Here is a 23,517-nt window from a genome sequence, read left to right as displayed (position 1 = left end):
TGGGAAGAAGCCCCCTCATGCTTGAATACACGTGAGCTCTCAGTCCAGCAGAGTCCCCAGAGGCACCGGCGCCTGCAGTGGAGCACGGGCGGGTAATGGTTAAGGAAGCGCGGAGTGTGAAGCGCGTGCGGCGCTGTGGTGCGCGCCCGGAGCTCTGCCTAAGCAAACCGCTACAGTAGGAAGATGGCGACGGAGGGAACGAGCGGAGAGCAGCCGCCTCCGATCCAAACCTTATCAACAACGACCAGCACCACCGCTGCTTTGCAAGGAACGCTCGAGACGGTAAGTGCAACGAGCGGCGCCTGTCCCACGTTCGTACGGGCTCGTTCTTTTCACAGCGGCGCGAGGGTAACGATCTTCGGTGCGCGATCATTTTTTTTCCCCACAACGCAGGCTACAATGTATCCGATTGCGCCTGTCAATAATCACAAATTTGCAGCTAAGCCACAAAGCGTGTGGCAAGGCTTCTGGCTTTAAGACTATTTCTTTCATTGTTTGATGTTGAGGGTCCTGATGGAAGAAGAAGGAGAAGAAGAAGGAGGAGATCGTGAACTCTTCCTATTGTAAAATCACAGAGGATTGCATTTCATATACAGAAGAGGGAGAAAGGGGTCCGCGGCAGTTGGTGGGATTTTTTGAGTTGCTTGATTTCAAAGCTTCGCTTCGCCCTGCTGCTCTGGTTTTTATAAATACGTTTTCGTTTTTTTTAAGTGGCTTTTAGGGGGTTAAATCGCTCACTCCGCGCATTTTTGACGTTTTAAGACGTCACCACTGTGTCTATAAACGCAGGCATGACAAAACATACTTATACAATAGGGTCACTGCTGAGATCTTTATGCACAATTATTAAACTATTTGTTGTTCTCAATTTATTTATTAATAGATGTAACCGTATACCTTTGAAAATTCTATTTGTTGTCCTATTTCGAATTGGCTGCTTTTTTTCTGTATTAGCGTACCAGCCTCATTGAATACGCGTCTCCCGTTGCTTTTAAATTGGAATATTTTTATTCCCCGCGCATTAAAAAATCAATCAGTTTGCTATCATAAGGGCCCGTTTGGATTTTGGTTCCTCTTTCGAAGCCCCTTAACTAGAATATTAAGCAAGGTGTATTTTATTAAAGTTGCGTCAGAAGAAGGGTCACGCGCGTTAGATGGCAAGTTATTTTGACAAATTTTAGGATGACCAACGCTTCGCTTTTGTCTCTCAGATGCATGTCATCGGTCAGTGTGGTGGCAGACTTTTTTTTCCCTCATTGAGGATGCTGGTCCTTTTAACACTTTAATTGTCCTTGACCACTGGGGAGAAATTTAACACCTTAAACAAAAAGAGTTAAGTAGTTACCCACATAGGCAGGTGTCGATCCAGAATGAAGTAAACCTGTTTGTTCTGAATTTTATGAACAGACTGTGTAGTAGTTTAGTCGATCACCGCACACCCACAAATCGCCCATATCTTTCTGAGCCTGTTGATCTTAAAATCTTTCCACCTCGAAGCCATCAGATTTGTGAGGTCGCCTGCGCCAGGATGTGGTAGTTTCTTTGTGATGATAAATCAATCGGTTATCGTGCTGAGCATGGGGGACCAGGAGGCTTAAGTGTTTGCCTTTGTTCGTCTGAGGACTCCATGGGCACAATAGTCATTAATGAAACACACGGGACAAAACTAACCCACGATCCCGCTTTTATTTATTAGATTTTTGTTAAGTGCTTTTTAGCGGAAACGCAACCTTAGGGTTTGTGTGTACTGTATAAGATGGGATCTTAAAACACACACACACACACACACGTAACAGCGCTTGTTCAGGAGTGGGAGAAGGCTAATAATATGTTGGTGCTATTTCTGGCTTAATGTCATCTAGTGATTCAGCTGCATTGCTCACCCACATCTCCTTAGTGTCATAGAAGACAGAATCAGTTTTTGCGATTAGCTGTTATGTACTTTTCAGAAAACTAACAGAATAACAAGCGTGTGTAGCAAATTTAACAACTTACACTTTTCTAAAGATAAATTTCATCATATTGTGCCAATTTCATGAAATGAATGTTATATAATAGCTGACCATACAATGTAATTTTGATGATTATACTTGAAGAAGATAAGCAGTCTGCTAAATTGTAGAAGAGTGGAACTTTGCAAATTACTCAGCTGAATTGGCATGCAGTTGTTTTACTAGTCATTAATACAAATAAATGCGGCAACTGCAGCATGATGAAAAACGTGCCAAGGCTTTACTTTCAAGATGGAACACAGTAAGAAGCTAGTAGAAATGAACTTGGAATTAGTAGGAATGTTGAGGATACTTTGATGATGTGGAGCAGATGCAGAAGCCTTCGACAGCTCAGTTTATATTTTGTGCAAGAGCACTACATAGAAGTGAGTAAGTATTCTCACAAACAAACTGTGATTGCCTTCACTACACTATTGGAACGCAGACTTATTTTGCTAAACTGGAAGAATCCTAACTCTCCTCTTTTAAGTCAGTGGGTAACTGATGTATACTATTTGAAATTGGAAAAAAAGCAAATTCTCAGTTAGAGGATCTGTGCAGAACTTTTTCAAAACTTGGTAGGATCTAATCAATAATATTTTAGAATAAGCTCTTAAAGCACTGAGGAAGTAGATTCTCTTCCCATTTCTTTTTCTTCTCCATTTATCTATATCAACCTATTAAACTCATCAATTTATTTATTTTTACTAGCTTTAAGTTTTACTCCGTTGGCCATGCTCTCTTTCTCAGGGGTGGGGGTTGATTTGTTTTCAATCCTATTTTTTTGTAAAAATTGATCCATATGTATGGAATGATGACAATAAAATCAAAAAAATAAAAAAAAAGAACTGAGTAAGTACATTATCTGGGGAAGCAGCACCAGCATTACAAGAATAGTATCACTAAAGTTTTAAGAGCCAGACCATAACTGATATCCTTGATGAGAACCAATAGGTTCAAGAAATGAATTTTCTAAATGTGTCAACAAGCAACAAATCGATAAACTGAATGTCTGTTCTTCCTGTGAAATTTATACATGCCTGTCAAGGAGGAGTTCATCTTCAATATTCTTTTTTGTAGGGAAATGGGCTGGCCAGTAACTCACTCATAACAGTTGTCTCTGGAAAAAAAAATACAGAGAGGATTTAAATGTAACACATAAGTAAACTTTGTCTGGTCTTGGCTATGGAGGGCCTCAAGCAGAAAGTGTTTTGAGTTTGCATGCTGTTACTCAGAGGAAACTTATATACATGCCAATCCTGTGGATCCTACTAAGCACCAAATACAGCAATATGTGGTAATCATTACAACGCTGTGTCATTCAGCTGTGCCATTTGTGAAGCATATAAAAACTTCCAGTCTCTGTAAATGAGAGTTGGGTAGTGACATGTTGTCTAAGCCTGTTGAGAGTTCGTGAATAATGTTGTTGGGGGGGGGGGGGGGGGGGGGGGGGTGTCTGCCTTCCTACTACTTTTGGACTAGTCAGAGATGATGTGTCTCAGCTGTGTTTCTTTTAGCTCCAAATATACATAGTCGTCTTGTGTGTGACAGTGCAAACTGAGTCCCCATGTAAAGTGTACACTTCTACAGTTTCGCTGTAGTGATATTATTTTGCATGTGTGAACCACAAACGCAGCACATTTCTAAAGACACTACATGCAGATTTGAACTCAATGCTATTTATCAATTTCAATATATCAATAATTTACACACATTTGTATAAATAATGATATCAAAAGAAAGGCAGGTGAACCTGCTAGACGTACTTAAGTGGACATGGCCTTTCATTTGGCTACTATTTACATCAGTAGAAAGTAATGATTGTCATTTTCATTATACATGTTAGAAAGAGGAGCACATACAATAGATGCACTTTGATAACAAGAAGATTTTTATTTATTTATCCATCCATCCATCCATTTTCCAACCCACTGAATCTGAACACAGGGTCATGGGGGTCTGCTGGAGCCAATCCCAGCCAACACAGGGCACAAGGCAGGAACCAGTCCCGGGCAGGGTGCCAACCCACCGCAGTTTTATTTATTTATTTATAATGAATATATGGTTATTTTCTGTTAAATGAAGGCAAAATGTGCCACAAGGAAGACATTGACAAGTCAGCATCATCAATCGACTTTTAAATTAAATTGGTATATGCCTCAGGATGGACCAAAATTGAATACAGTTTTGGACAGAATAGGTGGCAAATGGAAGTTGAGTGCAAATAAATATATGGCTTTGTATATCATGCAGGATGAGGAAATCATAGATATGTAGGTGTAGATGCAATTTGAAGAAAATGTTCTCCATGTAAAAAATAAACAAAAAAAAACACATTTAGTGGAGTCCTAAATTCCTCTACATTGATCTAAACAGAGTGCAGGAGGAGGCTGATAGAATGTCGGGTTGTGCTGCACACTGCGTGTCTTACAAGTCTAGAAGAGTAGGCCGTAGCAGCACAATGCACTAGTGAGGCCACTACTGAAATTTTCTGGGCAGATCTTTTGCAAGAACATGGAAAGAGAAGAGCTACTACTAGACTTATTTCAATATGGTGAGGTATGAGCAATTTGGAAAGTTTATATTATTGGACTTTTTTTAGAATGAAAGTAGCATTTTAAAGAATGAAGGGAAAGGATTGATACTGACTGTTATTTTTGTTTTATCAACAAAATGTCTGTTTTAACTGCAAGCTGTTTAAATTTCGTAAATTTTGCCAAAATGCTAGAAAATATTTCTTCATACAGAGAACTGTAGATACTTTTAAATATTATTCTTTTTAGGAGAAGGCCTCATAAAGGAAACCTAGATACACACATATGAAATTGTTACAGGCAAATTTAAAAATTTTGAAACATATTAAGTCATATACTATATATATATTTAAAAGTTCACAATAATAACAATAATAATACAAAAAAAATCACTGTTCATTCTGTTTTAATTTTCACAGGTGGACAATCATGGGGAAAAATCAAGAAATTCGATAAGCACATTATAACCAGATAGAAATAGAAGAAAGGGAGACAAAGCTACACTTGATGACGTGCCTTTTGGAAGTGCGTTAGTGAAAGTTCAGTCATCTTAAGGTTATTGGCTTCCCAGCCTCTCCTCAGGCATTTTCTAATATACGATGAAACATAATTGTGGTCAAGTCATATGCTGATTGCTACTGCTTCTGTCATTGGTGCTGCCATTGGCTTCTCACCATATTGACGTCTTATTCAATAGATTTTTAATGGATAGCAAGAAGAAAAGTCACATGGGAAGGATTTTGTAACAGCTGATCATAATAATAGCTACAATTAAAATATAGACCTATAAAGATTTATATACAATAAAAAGCCATACCAGAAGGTCCCTTAAGAGCATGCAGTGCTGAAGTAATGAGTGTTCAGTTTTGATTTAAAAGCTGAGACCTTTGAGATACAGTATCCCTTAAATTGGCAGGCAGATCATTGCAATTTTTGGGCTCTCTAAGGCTCTGCTCCCTACAGCATTTGTATTTATTCTTGGAATTGTTGGAATGCTGGAGTCTTATGATTATGCTCTGGTGCACAGACATCCTGTAAAAAAATCATTAGTGGGATAAAGCCAATGACTGCTTTGTATGACAGTAGGAAAATTTTGAAATTAGCACTTAACTGGATACAATAGTAAAATCTTAATAGCTAGAATTATGTGTTATTTGCTACTGTAGTTTTAATTAAAATTACTGTAGTGACATTTTAATTATCTTTGGATTAGGAAAATTTGAACAGGTTGTTAGTAATGCATCGAAGCAGGCCATTTAATCAAAAACAAAGGGCAAAACTATCTTTTCTGTGTAGCTGTTCTAAATGTAGTAATTTGTAGGCTAAGGTTTGTGTTGCACTATACAACCTAGAGTCAGAGAATATGTCACACTTAACAACTTAACTGCTTAGATCTCCTTGCCTTAAGGTGATCAGGTTACTTAACTATGAATTAGAGGGGATGACAGATTACACAGCTCCCTCTTGACTTTTCTGCACAGTTTTGAATTTCTCAATTATCAGAAACTCAATATACTGTATTTTGGCAGTAAAGTAATTTGTAGGGTGACAGAGCTGTTGACTGTAGTAATTTTTTCCAGGTGTGATGGGGTCAGATGTAGTCTCATGCCCTTTTTTCATTTTTCCGTTCCATCAAGGAAAGGCAAACTTTTGAAATTGGACAGACAATTTTCTTTTCTGTGTTCACAGTCACAAAGATCCACTTCCTTCTTTCCTTAAGCCCGACTGATTGTCCACAACTCTCTTTGATTATGTAAATGAAGACCTCATCTAAAATCGGTAGTAGAGCTATATGAGGTGAGACACAAAAATAACCGGACTGGGCTTGGGGCTTTCCTGGAAAACTGTCTGGAGGTTGGCCGGACATGAATCATAGAACTATATCCCCTCCTACACGCTCGCTCAAACTGCCGACCAGCTAGGTATATCCTGTGAATAGCCGAGTCAATATTTGCACAACAATCGCTACACAAGTTGCGGTGGTAATGTCAGGTGAAAAAATCGAAAAGCGAATCAACATCAAATTTCTCCCAATTTTTCTCTTTTTCGTAAATCAATTTTTGACTGACAAAAACATTCCTGTCCTCGATCATCCTCCCTATTTGCCTGATTTAGCTCACTGTGATTTTTACTTGTTCCTGAAAATCAAAGTGACCTGAAGGGAACACATTTTTCTTGAATGAATGAAGTGAAGACAAAAATGGCAAGTCTGTTGAAGAGCCTCAAGCAAGAAGACTTCCAGCACTGTTCAATGGAAGATACGTATGGAGCGGTGTAGAGATTGGGAGGGGGGTCTTCAGACATTTTTATTACAATTATGAAAAATGTGACATATAGTACTGTAGTCAGCTACTATATGAGAAACTGCACTTAATACAAGAATCATATTTGTATTAATTTTTTCTGCACAATAATTTATCATGGTGTTACTAACCATACCGTACAAGTTTGCTTTTGTGCTCTGAACACAGCATAAGGAAGACTGAAACTTTTCAAGTAAGTGTGAGTTATAATGGTAACTACAATGGTCTAGGTTTAATTAAGACTATAGAAGGAAAAGTGTCTTGACTTATTCGTTTTGGATCATTCAGAGTATATTTTCATGTGTTTTGGTATGTTTAAGTTAATTTTATAGTTATAATTTTTTGACCTTTCATCCATCCATCCATTTTCCAACCCGCTGAATCCGAACACAGGGTCACGGGGGTCTGCTGGAGCCAATCCCAGCCAACACAGGGCACAAGGCAGGAACCAATCCTGGGCAGGGTGCCAACCCACCGTAGTGACCTTTCAGTGCTGCCATTTTAATTTTTTGTTTTGGATCATAGCTGCCATTATTTCATGTGTTTCTTTGGTGGCTATGGTTGTATGTTTTTGATAATGGCACCACATGGTTACTTGAAGTTGTGACACATTAAGTTACACCTAGGATCCTGTTTAAGATGGTGGTACGCTGCATACCTTTGTTCAGGATTTTAAAGTCTAAGACAAATTATTGTTGTGTTAGTAATAGAAATCTTATCTCTGATTATGAATTTTGCTTAATGTCTTTTTGAGGTAGTTTTAGTTTTGTTCTTTGGATTTAAATATATATATTTATAATATATGATATTAGGGTTATTGGCCCTTTGCTGGTTCATATTCTGTCCTGCCATTTTTTTCTGTGACAGAACAGAAAATATTTCTTGAAATTGGTCTACATTTCTTAATATCATTTGTTATGGTGGAGTTAATTGATCATTTTTGCCCTTTTTGGGGAGAATATCTATAGTCAGACACTGTCTTAGGGTTTTTTGAGGTAACAAAATTCATTTTTGGTATTAGAATTCAATTTCTGAGCCTTGCTTAGAGTTAGAAATTTTATTTTGAACCGTTTCTGCCTCCATTTTAGGTATAGCAAGTGTCAATATTTTGTCTTCCTGTCTATAGGGATGCCTTTACTTGGTTTGGGGGTGTGGGGGGGGTGGGTAGGTGGGGGTGATTACAGACCTCAACCTGCTGTGGAACTTTGCTATCTCAATTCACAGGAAAACTCTTATGTGCCTTTGTGCTAAAAAAAATATTATTTTTGTCTTCTTTTGGTTACAACCCTATTCTTAAATTTTTTGACTTTGTTTTTTGCCTGACGTTTTGCTTTTGTCGCTTGTGCTAGTGATCTTCCAATTTTTAAATTTTTTCACTACACCATGACAATTTCTTTTCTATAAATTAGCCTCATTAAAATCACTCTGTTCACTAAAAGCAGAATATCATCAGTGTATTGGTGGTGGAACCTATAAATAAATGTGGTGATAATTAAATAATGCAAAGAACATCTTTTTACAACAAATATTATACTGAATTACAATAAAAGCATGCCCACAAAAAAGACCTACACATTTTTTATTAAAGTACATTTTCTAACTTGTTACAATAAACAGGAGGTAAGAACACTGTTGTTTGCTTTACATCATAAGTTAACTCATTGAAATTGGTGTGAGAGTTGCGGGAATACATTTGCTTATGGGGCAAGGGGGAGGCTCATGTTACTTCAAGGTGTCTTGATGTGGTCTGTTTTTAATTTTTTTGACAGCCATTTGATATAAAGAATATTGAAATGTTAAAATATGAACAACATTTGACAGTAAACAACGAAATACTATAGACAAGTTGGTCACAGTATGACCTCTTCGAAGTAGAGAACAGAAAGTATCAAAGTAAACAGCAAACAGAAAATCCTTCAGCCTCTCTGGGCCTTGCTGTATATGTCTTAAATCCAGTTTATGATGGTGCAGGTTACCCACTTACGAATCTCTCCAGTAACTTCATTCCCCTTATTTTCATGCTTCTCTCAGCAGGTAGAATTTGCTTTAACTCATCATCTGATCAACTTATTGTATCTCTTATAGTGAAGCAGCTTTAAACCCCTCCCTGAGTCACTTTCCAGCTACAGCGGGAAAGTCCTGGCTTCCTATAAGTCCTCATAAGACTCATCTTGACTGGGCAACCAGGGATCAGCTTCCCCAGTTATTAGCCCTGTGTTGACACACTTCGGCCAGGACGTTATTGTGGTCTCATGCCTGCAGTGCATGACCTTTCTTATTCTCTCTCTAACATAGTCAGGCATTTCCAGCACCCGCACAGATGCCCTATCAGCCACTTCACTCACCAAATTGAATGCTCACCCCTTAAATGCCAAAATTTGACCTCTTCTGTAAAGGTCTGCCTCTAGTCACTTGGAAGGCATCATAAACAATGGTGTCAGTTAATGTGTAGTAATTATACACAGCATGGACTCCACAAATGCAGAAACTGAGTTTTTCAGCAGTCTTTGAGTATTCTGTATTTCATTGTAGATATTAAGAGCAGGGATTCCTGATTTTTTTGTTTTCTTAAGAATACAAAGGAGGTTTGCACAATGTGTTTCAAGGTCTGATCCACTAGGGTGCTGTACCGTGTTAGCCATTATAAATGTTGTGAAAAGTCAAGCAAAATGACACCTTTTATTGGCCAGCTAAAAAGATTACAATATGCATGCTTTCAAGGCAACTCAGGCCCCTTCATCATGTCTGATCCAGAAATGTTACCTGGTTGTTCAGTTAAAATCTTTTTCAAGTAGAATTACATAAGCTGAACTTTACATTTACATAATTGTTTGGTGCTATAATAAGTAAGAAAATCACTTTTGTCACCTTATTTGATGAAATCACAAAGAAATGATAAAAAGTGGTAAAACCTTGGGCAGAGATAGCCCCTATTAAAAATCTAAGTCACACCCAAAAATCTTCCAAGATATTTATAAAGGCTTCTAGATGTGCACCCGGCAGCTACCCAGCAGTTTAGGGAATGTGGCCTATGATTACATTTTGACTTAATTTTTTTGATTTTGCACACATCAAAATAAGACACCTCTCTTGAATCTCTGTTTGCTTAATATCAGTATCAGTAATTTAGACACATAGTACCAAAATAAGAAGCCTGCTAGTATGAGTACCCAATTTACCCTCAGTATTGATTACAGGGTTCCATGGAAGCAACCTACTTGCACTTCTGGCTTTATAGAGATGAGAATCTTGACACTTTGAACTTCTGAATTACCAAATGATTGGCACTTTATTTTCAGATTAACAGATATGTTGCTGAGCTCTGAGTATCTGGGCTGTAACTGGTGACCTGTGCACTGAAAGTCGAGTGCCATAGACTCCTGTTTGATTGAAACTCAATTGCCCTGTGAACAAATAATTGTTGCTAACTTAGGCTAGTCACTAACTACAGTGGGGCCAGGAGAGACCAAGGCTTAATTAGTAGGTGACAAATCATCAAAACACGTTTGATAGCAAAATAGATATGATGTTTTGTTTGCTTCTAATGGATTTTATATTTTGTGTATCACCAGCTTTAAATTAACGTTTTTAATAGGGGACATTATATGTAACAGCATAAGGTGTGACTATAAAGATGTGATGAAGATGCAGTTTTATTGCAGGATGTTGAGACTCCAGGCATTTAAGTACCCGGGTATGGTTGTTTGTGCTGCTGGTGGAAATTCTAACTTGAAAATGTCAGTGCTGTTTTGCCTGAATAGCATTCTGGCAAGTTTTAGTGTTTGTGACTAATTGTCTATAGTCTTATTGCTCCTTTCTCTGTAGTAAATGTTAAAAAGGAGATTTTTTCAGTGGCAGGTTTAAAGGATGCTACAATTTAATTGCAAAATATAGCTGAAAATTGCCTTTTGGGGATTTCAAAATCTCAATGTGATATTTTGGGCTTATTTTAGGAGACCAGGAATTCTGGCAGTAGTTTGAGATACACTATTCTTTTAAATTATATTTACTTACTGAGCTGAACCAACTCATGGTCACATCATTTGTTTTATATAGTATATACGAAGTATTTGCTAAGAGAAAAAAATAATAAAGTAGTTTTGTAATTTTCAGTAGTTGACAAAGCTGTAACTGGGCCAAATAAATATACTTTGATGGGTGATGACTTCTGTATGTAGGTGTAGGAAATGTGGGCTGCAGACCCAGTTAACAATAGGGCTGGCGGTTGCTGCTGTTCGATGGCTCCTAATGAATAACACATGAATGCCTTAACAGTTCATGTATTCTGGAATAAGTGCTATTTTGACCATCTGGCACCTGCTCCCTGTCATCAGCAAGGATAATCAAAATTAATTGTTTCCCTTAACCTCCTCCGCTCTTCTCCAGATTATCAAAAGTGTCCATTTGAAAGGTTCACTATACTGATGTATTCATTTGTGCTCAAATGCTTTGAACAGTTATCAGACAGGTTGTACCAAATATAGTGTTCTTAAGGTGTTAAGTTTTTTTGGAAAAGGCTTAATCAATTTGTGCATCACCCACAAGCACACCATGCTGAGCGAGGTTGAAAACATATGGTACAGTAGGAATGATATTCTTCACACTGGAATAGCAACCGAGCATGCGTGATATTCTAGTGTGAAAATATAGATATTAGAAATTGTTTTAATTCTTGAAGATATATACAATATGTATATCGGTTATATGGTAAACTTCTTTATTGATTTTCAACCAACATTCATTAGAGCATATAAAAATAAGCTATTTGAATGCCACACTCACAGAAACACTAACTAAACCAATGCATGAACATCATGCTGATCAGTTTTGAAATATCTAACGTTGAGTAAGCTTTTTGTCCTTTAAACACCGTTGAGTATTCTATAAATAGGGCATTCTTCCCCTACACATATTTAACTAGCAGTTTACTATGCAAGTAAAAAAATAGCAGTCATTTCATGAAAACTAATGTTTTAACATGGCCTGTAACAACCAGTTTTATTTAACCTTTTTCTACAGTAGAAGCACTGTCCTGCACCACACTATCACCGCCTTTCTGTTGTCGAAGCAGGACTATGCTGTGTCAGTTCATTGCAGTCTCTGGGGAATCTGTAATTTCAGCCAGCTGGAACACCATCTGGGATTCGGACCCCTTTTACTTACGAGCTATGAAGACAATGATTGTGGTGCAAGCATCTGGGGAGCCTATAAGGATTTCTCTTTTTCAATGGTGACTTCCGAAAGTTGTATGAATTATTTATTGGGGAAACCAGCATGCAGTATAAAGTTCCATTTATTCATTTATTTATTTGTTTTTAGACTAGGAGATTTACCATAGCTTTTTAATTTGAGCAATCATTTATTTTGAGAAGGAGTGTGAAATACAGTACAGGCACAAATTAACATTTTTTTCACACCATGAAGTTAAAATTACAAAAATCTACACCACCATGTTTAAAATAACATAACATTTCTCAAACACTCTTAATGCATTTAGGGGATAAGGGTGGCCAAAGTCTAGTCCAGCAGCACTGGGAGAAACACTTGCCCATTGCTGGCTTCACTGATTTTTACACTGACACACACATCTTTGGGGACAGAGGAGGAAAACTGGAGTGCCCTGAGAAAGCACATGTGGACACAGGGAGAATATGGAAACTCCACACAGACATCAACTTGTTGAACCCAGGACACCGGATCTGTGAGGCAGCAGGGTTAACCTCTGTGCCAGCACTATGCCATTTTATAATGTGAAATACTCAAAAAATGAATTTAAGTGACTTTTAACATTTTTTTGAAATATACTGTTACTTTCATTATCAGTCAACTAGCTGTTAAAATGCTCTTAAAGTCGGCCTGCAGTAATATTCCAAATAAACAAACCAATGAGTTTGTCAGATAAATGTTGCTTTGTTAAATTGTTAAAGATCACTAGACAGGCATTATAAAGTGTGATAAGTACAGTATACACTGGCAGCCTATCATGTTCTCAGTAATAAATGCAGCAGCATTGTTTTTCCCAGTGCACTGCTGTTGGATCACTCTCTGTAAAGTGGGATGACTTACCTATGTGAAGAACCCCAGTTACTCCCTTTCTCCTTAACACTTACGGCTGTAGCCTAATCCAGTCAATGCCACCTCATTGCTGTCTTAAGTGGCATTTTCCTCAGAGCTCTTCTTAGCCCCATTGTGGTATTCCTTAGTAATAGGCAGGGGTTATCCCATCTTTCTGTTTCATAGTTAGATTAGCATCATACTGGTTTGCATTTTGCTGTATAATTGTAGGTATTCTCATTTTGTTTGCCTAACTGTTCATGTTTAAGGCAAGGGTTTGTAGGTGGCATCATTAATTCTGTCAACATTGAGATGCTTATTTTTTTTCTCCTTTATAAATCCCAATTAAAGCTTGCCCCAGAAAAGGAATCTCCTCTGGTACTGCCCTTAACTAACCCATGAAAACACATTATCAGTTATATCACTACAGATGCTAAGTATAGACCAGCACCATTGAATCACCAGGATCAATATGTTCAGTTGTTCAGTTGTCAGTTTTAGGGCTCTCAGGATTGTCCTCAGTGGAAGAATAAAATCAATTGAGTGCAAGTTCCATTGTTTCTGTGACGATTGCTTTCCCCATGTTTTATTTATTATTGTACTCTACTTTAAACATGTGCGTTGATCTGGATATTTCTCATTTGTTATATTAGGAAATATTTATAATTGGATATGCCAGGAAAATATTATTCAAGGTATACTGACTGTGGTAGCTGGGGAGTCACATACTGAATTTCTTGTACCGTTTTTAGCAATAAGGACATGAGTATCATGCGGTCCACTGTGTCTACATGCTGCCATGTTCAGTAGGGTCTTTATGCTTAATTAGTTACTTTTTCATACTATCCCTCATAATGTAATTTACATTTCAATACCATTTAGAAAGATTTATGTTCTTATTATAGCTTTTAGTGTATAGGAGTCTTATGCTGATTCACCCTGCCATCCATTTGTGAATGCTGTATTCTATTACAGGGTTGTGGGTCTTGGAAAAATTGGGTTCAAGGCAAGGAATTAAACCCACATGGGATGAGAAGATATCAGTGATGTCATTACTTGCTTTATTCTTATAAATAGTGGACATGTGTTGCAGAAATACACAGGAGCACTGTCTGCATTAATTATGTACTTCACAAGGTGCACAGAAATCATGCATATATGACTAATTTACATTTTTCATGTTTTTTTGAAACCAGTCTGAAAAATTCACTAAAAAGCCCCACCCTACCACAAGTACATGCAAGAAGAATCAACAAGATTCATAAAAAAAGGGTATAAATTTACATTAATCCAGATTTTTGCTCATGAACAGACTACCAAAACAATCACATAACAGCAGCATTCCAGATGTATGTGTTGGCTACAACGTTTAACATCATGACAATTTTGACTTTTAAAATATTACACATGCAAAGAGCAGTGCCCAGTCGTTGTCATCACCATGGAGAACTACTCTGCATACCCAAAAGAATAAAATGAATCTAAATGGGTCGGGATGTTCACCAATGTGTTAGAAAATGTTTTATCAAATTAAACACAATAGAACATTCGAAAATGTTCCGAGAACATGGCACTCAGCACAACAAGTTCATCCATCCTATTCATCTAGATGGCCTAAAATAACATCAAGTTGAGTTTTGAAGGTCCCTAAAGTGTTACTCTCCTGTCTCCACCACCCTACTTGGTCATTTATTCTGTGTTTCTATTATTCTTTGCATGAATAAAATCTTCCTAACATTTGTGCAAATTCTGCCCATGACAAGTTTCCAACCATGTCAATGTTGCAGAATTTATTTTGAAGTAACAGCTAGAATCTACTCTTCTAATTCCTGTCATAATTTTAAACACTTAAATCATATCCCTACTTAATATTCTTTTTCTTTTAAACTGAAAAGATTCAACTCTTTCAATCTCTCCTCATAGCTCATGTGCTTTCTGCCACTGATATCTGTGAAGGTGACTAAATGCTTTTGATTGAAAGTGCATAGTGGGATGTGTTAGTTTTTGTTGTCTTTTGAGATCTAATGATATGTTTGTTCATAGTAGATTCCCACTTTTTGCTGGAAGATGGTGGATTAAGTGGGTCTGACAATAAGTGCACGTACTAATAAAATTATTTATAAAATCTGTAATATGTTTTCAGCCAGTGGACAGACATTTCTGCATATCCAGTATGTGATGAGGCTACTCTGCTTTGGTGCTCTCATGCATACAGGGGGACATACTTGGCTGTTACTCAAACAGATGTATACTTTTGCAAAGTTGCCAAAAATTGCCTGTCACTAGTACCATCTGCCAGTAGTTTTATGTCATCTTCTGAATAATTTTTAATCACCTTTGTAACATTATCAAAAGCAAGCTTTGGTTACATTGTCCTCCAGCAGAGATTCTACAGCATCCTCAGTGCTTCTGCTTTTGTGTTTGCCAGCTTTAACAAGAAAAACATGGGATGTGGGAAGAAACAAGAGTACTGAAGTGTGTGAAAGAGAAAAGGCACAGACTCCATGATGAAGTCAGAGGCATTGGAGCAGTGGGAGAACTGTGTTCTCTCTGTTTTATTATTTCTTTATAAAATTTGTTGCTTTTAATTACATCCATATAGTAAACGTTATGAAGGAGTAGGTTTGTTCAAATGGCATTTGATGCTGTTGACACAAATATACTTAAAATGTCATTTCAAACAATGTAACCCTTACGGAGCACCTGAAGCTAAGTATTTTTTTGCCCGGCCAGACTGCTGAGGAGAATGCTTGCTTTGCTCCTGGAAGAGGTTTGGTGAGGCCATCAGTGGGCAATCACCCTGTGGTCTGAATGTTGATCTCAATGCACCAGAGCAGTGATGTGGACATGGTGCTGTAAAAATTACCACTGCACTTCAGGTGAGGCATAAAATCAATGTCCTGACTCTCTGTGGTCAGAAAAGATCCCTGGACATATTTTGAAAGATTAGGGTGTTTCCCAGTGTTCTGGCTAAATTGCCCATCACATTCTGGTCATTCAGGTCATTCATCTAATCTGTGGTGAGTGCGTTGGCGCAAGACTGGCTCCTTATCACATCATCCAGGTGAATGATACACATTGGTGGAGGTTGAAGTTGTTCTGCACCATCTCTGTAAATTGTTTTGAGTGATAGAAAAGCACTGCATAAATATAATTAAATACTATTAAGAATCCTGGCCCTGAAATATCTGACCATCTTTAAGGATAACTAAACACAAGTCCAGCTCTTTCCATTCTTGAAAGAATGCTTATCTTGCCAACCATGTAAAATAAATATGCAAACATATCCTTAATTGTGAACCTCTTATCACATGGGAGGGAATAGATAATATGAGATGGCGGTACATATGAATTAAGATCAGTACATGTACAGAAAATTCAGCTTAGGGAATATACACAAAAGTATAGTTGATTAATAAAATGCAGGAGAGAAAAGCTGAGCTTTAAGCATGATTTGAATGTGACTACTTCATGAACAGACAAAGAGAGAGCAGGAGACACTGAACTGAATGAGATGTGGACAAGAGAAAGCCATGGAGTCTTTGAACAATGACAAGGACACCATCAAATAATCACACTTGTCAGGGAGTTTGATATGTGTTCTCCCCTGTTGCCCTGTCTGTCTTCTCTACAGTCTTCCACTATTTCAGCATGTGAGGCTTCGTTTTAAAGTAGAACATTTGCAAAAGCAATAAAATGGCAAATGTAATTCTAGATGTAGTTGATGTGATAAATTAAGTGTCAATTATAATCAAGCAGCTGAAGATTGAATTAAATTATTTGATTACCTAAAAACTAGCTTTCAGTCTTAGTTGAACCAGCATCCTAAATTGTCCTAGGTTCAAATCCTGTTCCAGTCATCAGCATGTAGTTTCCACATCGTCCTAGGATACTTCAGATTTCCTCCCAAATCTCAAAGATTTGTATGATAAATTAGTTTCTCACTTTTTTTTTAATTTGTCCCAATAAGTGTACCCTGTTCATGGTTGCTTTCTGCCCCACACTTAATGCTTCTGGGATAGGGTTCTGACAATACCACCTCACCCCAAACATGACCCTGAATCACAGTAAGTGATTTTTAAAATGTTATGTTACCATCAGGAGACCATATTTTTGAGAATTACTCATCATCTCTTATTATCAGCCACTTACACTATGCAGCCTTCCTGTCATCCCTGCACAATTTCAATTTCAATTTCACCATCCTTGCTGTGTACTGTTTTGAACACCTGCAACTACCTAAACAAAATGTATCTAATAGAAATGTCCTTTTTTGACATTTTTAAACTACACAGAGGTCCAACTGCCTGGCCAGTGATATTTTATACTGTATTACATCTACAAAGGTTTAGAAAATTAAAATAGGCAAAAAGGGCAGTGGCCTAGGTTTTGGGGTATATGTCAGAGCCATCAGGATCATACAGTACTTTAAGCTTTTTATATCACATTTTGCATCTCTTCATCATAACCACACTGATCTGTCTATTTTTGTTTTGTCGCAAGGCCTCAAAGATGCCTGACAAAGAGAAATGGAAAAAGCTAAAGTTATTCTTAAATTTAGTTTATGTATTGAATGGCCGCAGAATGTTTTTCACTAACTTTCATCTTCTCAGTTGACATGCTTTTGCCAACTGTCCTCTGTCCTTCCATTTATTTTATCTTCACTGTCTTTGCTGCCCACTTCCTCCTTACCACTTCTCCCTTATTTGTATTTCTTCACTTTTACTCCTCTTCATCCACATACCTGTTCACATCTGAACAACCAAAACATTGAGCTTTTAACTTTCTTTTTAGTAATTTAGTATAAAATACATTTATACATGTCATGTTAGAAGACTTGTTAGCACTTGAAACTGATATCTTCAAGAACCTGAATTCAGTTATCATACCTGTCACTACAAATTTCAGTTAAAACACTCTCTTTATGTCTAGGAGGCTTTTCTCTGGGAATTTTAGTTTATTCTAACCTAAGAAAGACATGTTTTAGATTATTTGGTAATGCTAACATACACGTAAGTTCAGTTTTATTTAATTCAGTCTGTTTTTGTGTAGCACTGTTCACTGAGTCTTGGCTCAGAACACTGTAACATGTTCACAGATAAGTGCTGTTATTATGAGACACAAGGTCTGTGGGAATTTTTGTTAGGAAAAAAAGTGATGAAAATGTGAAACTGCACTATTGTGTGCAGAAAAAAATAAGTAACAAAACCAAAACACAGAGAAAAAATCAAAAGTTGGGGATCAAAACGAAGTTCAAAAACCTTTGAAAAAAAACTATTGCTAAGATTCTTTGGGAAGCTGTACATATATCCACTAAGGAATAACGAGTGTGGCAGCCACTGCTACATTTACTGTATATGTTCACTTCCAGAAATGTCAGAAACAAGACAGAATTAGTCATGTGACACTATTTTAAGTGTTGTGCAAGCAAGAAGTGAACCAATATAAACTTTAAAATAATAAACTAACAGTAAAATTAGAATCCTTGATGCAGTATACCATAAACTGAGTAGAATTATACATTATGACAGAGTGAAAACAGACCCAGGATGCCAATGAAATGTTGGGATGTCAATCGGGCAACTGCATTTAATCAGAAACAAAAAACAAAAAAACAAAAAAAACTAGTGCCTAATGGCACTCAAGTTTAAAGACTTAAGTAGCCCAAAGGTTCAGCGGGAGTTCTGTCTCCGTTGAGGTTCAGATTCAAAATGAACGCATCCTTTCAGAGACGGACTGTTTTTATGGCATCCAGGGAAGAAGGTGCAGAAACTTCTTTGGGCATTGTGGGCAGGGCTAGCCATCATCCTTTGACGTCTTCCTGAAACTGTGGTTGAGAGAGAAGAAACCGTTAGCACCAACATCCCCTCTTGTCCCAAGGTGGTATTGCTTAAGTTTTCAGATTCTGGCAGGTGGTTCCCTGGCATGCATCTGTGACAATGTATAAGACATTAATAATACAATAATTACAAACTTTACGAATAGTGCATACACACAAACATAACATGGGACCTAACAATACCTGTCCATGAACATTATTGTTGAACTGCAGTGAGTTGACAGATGTGATGGACTGGATGAATTAGTTCCTGCCTTGTGTTTGATGATGTTGAAATATGGGCTGTAGCTCCTTGCAACCCTGTGTTGCAGTTTATGGTCTTGAGAAATGAATGGATCTATGTGTCTGTCTGATATATATTATATCAGTAACGGCACACTACACGACAATGTGCAGTGAATTCACTTGACTTTAGCATTCCTAGTTTTCATCCTCTTTCTCTGTACGTTTAGCATTCATTTGCTCAGAGGTTGATGCGCTTGCTGCTTCCTGAGCAGCTCTTCTTTACTCCTCCCTAGTGGCCCGCTTCTTCTCTTCTTTCATTAGCATCTTTTCGCGTTAAAACTGATTAAGTCAGTGTTTGTGTTGCAATTACTTGATACATTTTCCGTAATTTTTCACTTAAGCTGGCACTTAAGTCTTCAACCTGCCTCAAGACTGATTTAAGATATGAAGAGGTAGGGGAAGTGACGGCGATGGTGGGAGGGATGAGAACAGCGCCTGTACGCATGTGCTGCACGGCCGCCCTGCTGGTCGCTGCTGAGAGTTGCTTCTACAATAAAATAAAATAAAAATAAAAAAAGGAATAACCTTGGAGATCAATCATCACAACGAAAGTGAATAGTAAATGTCATGTAGTATATGTGTACCAAATTTCAGTTCAATAGTTCAAACGGTTTGCGAGCTACAGGTGATTTAAAATCCTGGACTGACAAACGGACAGCCACGGTAGCGTATTATATAAGAAGATATGATATGTATTGTTGTCTCAAGCTTGTTTCTTTTAAATATGTTCTTTTCAGCACTCAAACACATAGCCCTCACAGTTAAGACTTTTCTTTTTCCTTTGACGCACCTTCAAAGCTTTGTGTGATGAACCCAAGGCATGAACACTTATGTTAAAAAATAGTGTTAAAAATTTGGAGAATATAAAAAGAAAAAAACAAAAAAAGATGTAGAGGATGATGGCATACGGTTACTACTATAGTTAGCTAAGCATTTTAATTCTGGGATTCCAGTTATTAATTAAAATAAAATGCACTGTTTATGTTTAAAATGATGCCAGTGCCCAGGGTGTATTGTTTCTTCCTCCTCTGTGTGAAGCTTTTCATGTTCTGCGTGTTGTGAGAAGCAGCCCGGACACAGACAGATGGATATTGTTATGTCACCCAACACACGTTTATTATTTACAATATTCACAGTTTATCTTGCACAAACCCAGTGCCTCAAGCACCAATTCCCCAAAGTCCAGGCCTCTCCTTCCAGTGCCTGCTTCCTTCAGGCCGCCTCCACTCTTCTCCACCAAGACTTCGTCCAGTCCTCGCCTGACTCCAGTCATCGTTTGCAGGGAGGCAGCCCCTTTTATACACGCCCGGATGGGCTCCAGGTGCTTCCCGACACTCCTCCGTGGACCTTCTGGGTGTCCCCAGTCTTCTTCCCCCCAGCACTTCCGGGTGTGGCGGAAGTGCTGAGGTCCAGGGCTCTCCAGGCACTGGGGCGCCCCCTTGGAGGTGATCACAGGCCCCTACAGGGTTGAGCTTCCCAGCTTTGTACCCGTGGCCCCCAAAGGAACCACCCTGGTGGTCTGGATGAGGCATGAGCCCTCCTCCTGCCTTCCTGAGTATCCCAGCTGTGTGCCACCTCCAGCCGCGTGCCACAGTGTGTTCATTTTGGTCTTTATAGAGAATTCCAGTTTACTCCTATCACACAAAAACATGTTATTAAGCTGATTGGTGAAAGTAAATTATTATAATGCACATTGATTTGTTTTTTTTCACTATCATACCCCAGCAACAGAGTAGTACACTGTGTCTTGGTCTGTCTGCCACTTTGTGCCCAGCTCCCTGGGCGTAGGTTCCAGTTGATTTATTGCTACTATAGAAGTAGCAATTTAAACTAAAAAAGGAACAATTGATTTGGATTGTTCAATTTCCCTTCCATCTGGTGCTCCATGTGTATTTCACCAAGTGTGCTGATGTGTTTGCATACTCTGACAGGTATTAGTATAGTAATTTGCGCCAATACTCATTGCAAATGCGAACTAAATAAAGTTTAAAAAATGAAACATCTGTATTGAGTTTACTCCTGGAGCTGCACTCCAGTCCACCTCAACAACTAATGCTACATTTCCAGCATAAGAAGTGTATTGGGGACTTCATTAACCTTGTGTATTACAAAATCTATCAATAATGTTAGCATATAATGCAGGTGCAGCTCCCATCCCTTGTGGCCTCTGCTGTTAAGAGCTTTCACTATAGAGCATTTTCCATTTTAAAAAAGGTTCAATAGTTTAATGGTATTACATGTTTCCCTATCCTTATTACTTAGTATTTGTACACATTATACACAACAAATTTTAAAATATTACCATGCATTTTGTATCTAAATGGCTAATTTAAAGCATGTTACCTTTAAACAGTATTTTCTGTTGATTTTGTGACTGTGTTTATGATTGATGAGAAATATGACCACAAACCTATGTATTGGACCAGTTTTATATTAAGATACTTAGGTAAAGGTTGCTTGGAAACTGCACAAATATATGAAATATCCAGTGTGTTACAGATAAAGCATTTTTTTTTAATGTTATTTCTGGATGAATGCTTCTTAAGCAGATTCAGCGTGTCATCATGTCAGCTCTGAATTTTTCTTCACCGCTTGTTTTTGATTCTGAATTATTCCCCTGAGTAACCCAAGCTAAAGTGGTGTCATTTTTTTAAACATCCAAGTGACAACCTCCAAGCGTACCTTTAATTCTCCAATGTGTTTTTATTTTTCAGAAATGTGAATTTAATATGGATAATCTGAGCAAAGCAGAATTGCTGACATTTCTAAGTATTATGGAAGGAGAACTGGAAGCCAGGGATTTGGTGATTGAAGCCTTGCGGGTGAGTTCACGTTAATTTTTTTCCCCTGAGCTTTCACAGACCACCACAATGAACACTGAGGCAAACTTTAATTGTAGATCAGGTTTGATTTTCTTCATTGTTGGCTTTTTAGGGTTGTAAAAACATACAAGGAATACAAGGACTTTTGTAGACAAAAAGAATAAGCTAGATTTGTCACTATTGTCAATTTAATACTTCTTTTTTTGATAGAAATATGTGTTATAGTGATTGTGTGTTTTGTATTTTTAAACATCCTATCAAATCTTCCTGCTTTCTTCTTATGGGACTTATCTTCAGTGAACAACTATTTAATGCAGGCTAGGCAGTGCGTCAAATCACAGTGTGTTTTTTGTTTTTGTTTCTTTCCTTCATCTCACTTCACATAGCATACATGGATACACAAACAGAAATCCATCCACCCTTTTTTTTCTGATCTGTCTTAATCCAGAATTGCTAAGGCCATAGCCCATCTGGACGTGGCTAATTTAGAGCTGCTTGTCAACCTAACTTCCATCTTTGTGATGCTGTTGGAAAACTGGAGAAAATCCACATAGCAGTGGGTAAAATGTGCACACTCTTTGACATGGCCAAGTTGCCATTTGAGTGTAAAACTCCAAAGCTATCAGGCAGAAGCTCTAATTATGGCACTGCTATCCCACCACAGTCCAAAATCATTACCAACATCTAGTTTGTTGCAGTGTGTATTTTGTTATCTTGTACTGTAGTATGAGTAGCTGGTGATGGTGCTCACTATAAAAGATTCTGTATTAAAATAATGAATTGATTAATGTGACATCTCAGTTACTTGTAAACAAGTCTTGGTTATCCTATTATATCGTTTATGTGATTGAGCCATTCGGCTTGTTTCAAATGACTCTTTTTTTTTTTGCATTCCCTTGTCACTTGCACTCAGTCAGCCTTGCCATTTTCTTCACACTTAAAATGCCACATCCACTTTCTTCCAGATCTTCAGACCGACGTAGAACAGTGTTCACGCCCCATGATTACGTTTCCCAGAGATCTGCAAATTCCTTGAGAATCTCGTAACAAACCAGCTTGCAGTGCACTTAGAGCCAGTCTTACTAAATATGAAGTGGCAGAGATCTGCTGTTCCGCTTAAACAGCTGGCTTTTCCTCACTGAGCCTTACATTTAAAGATTCTGCCTCTTGGTAAACCCCCAGCACGCTTACATGAAATAAGAGTGGTCCATATTTGTAAACCCAGTAGTCCTTGCAGCAATGTGTTCAGGTATACGAGTTTGGCAGTCATCCATTGTACTAAAAAATGTGCTCGTCGCCTGTGCTCTAACACATGATCTCTTTTACTTTTTGGCTGAAATGTGTAATGCATAAAGAGGCTATAAACAGATGGCAGATGAAGTTACAGAATAATGAATATTCTAAAATAAAGCAGTCAAAAGAAGTGAACTTTAGAAAGGAAAATTATCAGGTATAATGTCACAGGTTGAATTACAGCCAACAAATATAGAATCTGTTTAAGGGACAAAACAGAGCAGATTGAGAAAGAGAAAAGTTCAGTTTACAACAATTTCCAAACCAATAATGATGTGTGTATTAGATTAATTGGTAGCTCTAACTTGGCTCTGTATGTGTAAGTGTGGGAGTGTGCATGATTATGCCCAGATCTGGACTCGTGCCAGAGCCGACTCCAGCTTTGATAGGCTCCAG

General features: G+C 37.8%; 1 protein-coding gene across 1 annotated transcript in view; it reads left to right on the top strand.

Annotated features, from left to right (window-relative positions):
* The first annotated feature begins 26 nt into the window (after positions 1 to 26).
* cttnbp2 (cortactin binding protein 2) overlaps positions 27 to 23,517 on the top strand; it is a 252,003-nt gene continuing 228,512 nt past the window's right edge. The window contains exons 1-2 of the mRNA XM_028814622.2: positions 27 to 282; positions 21,721 to 21,828. Of these exons, the coding sequence (XP_028670455.2) occupies positions 184 to 282; positions 21,721 to 21,828 (207 nt within the window). The 5' untranslated portion in view covers positions 27 to 183. The remainder of the gene's footprint in view (positions 283 to 21,720; positions 21,829 to 23,517) is intronic.

The sequence above is a fragment of the Erpetoichthys calabaricus genome, chromosome 1 (assembly GCF_900747795.2).
Source record: "Erpetoichthys calabaricus chromosome 1, fErpCal1.3, whole genome shotgun sequence".
NCBI classification, from domain to species: Eukaryota; Metazoa; Chordata; class Cladistia; order Polypteriformes; family Polypteridae; genus Erpetoichthys; species Erpetoichthys calabaricus.
This window is presented reverse-complemented; position numbering and strand designations above follow the sequence as displayed.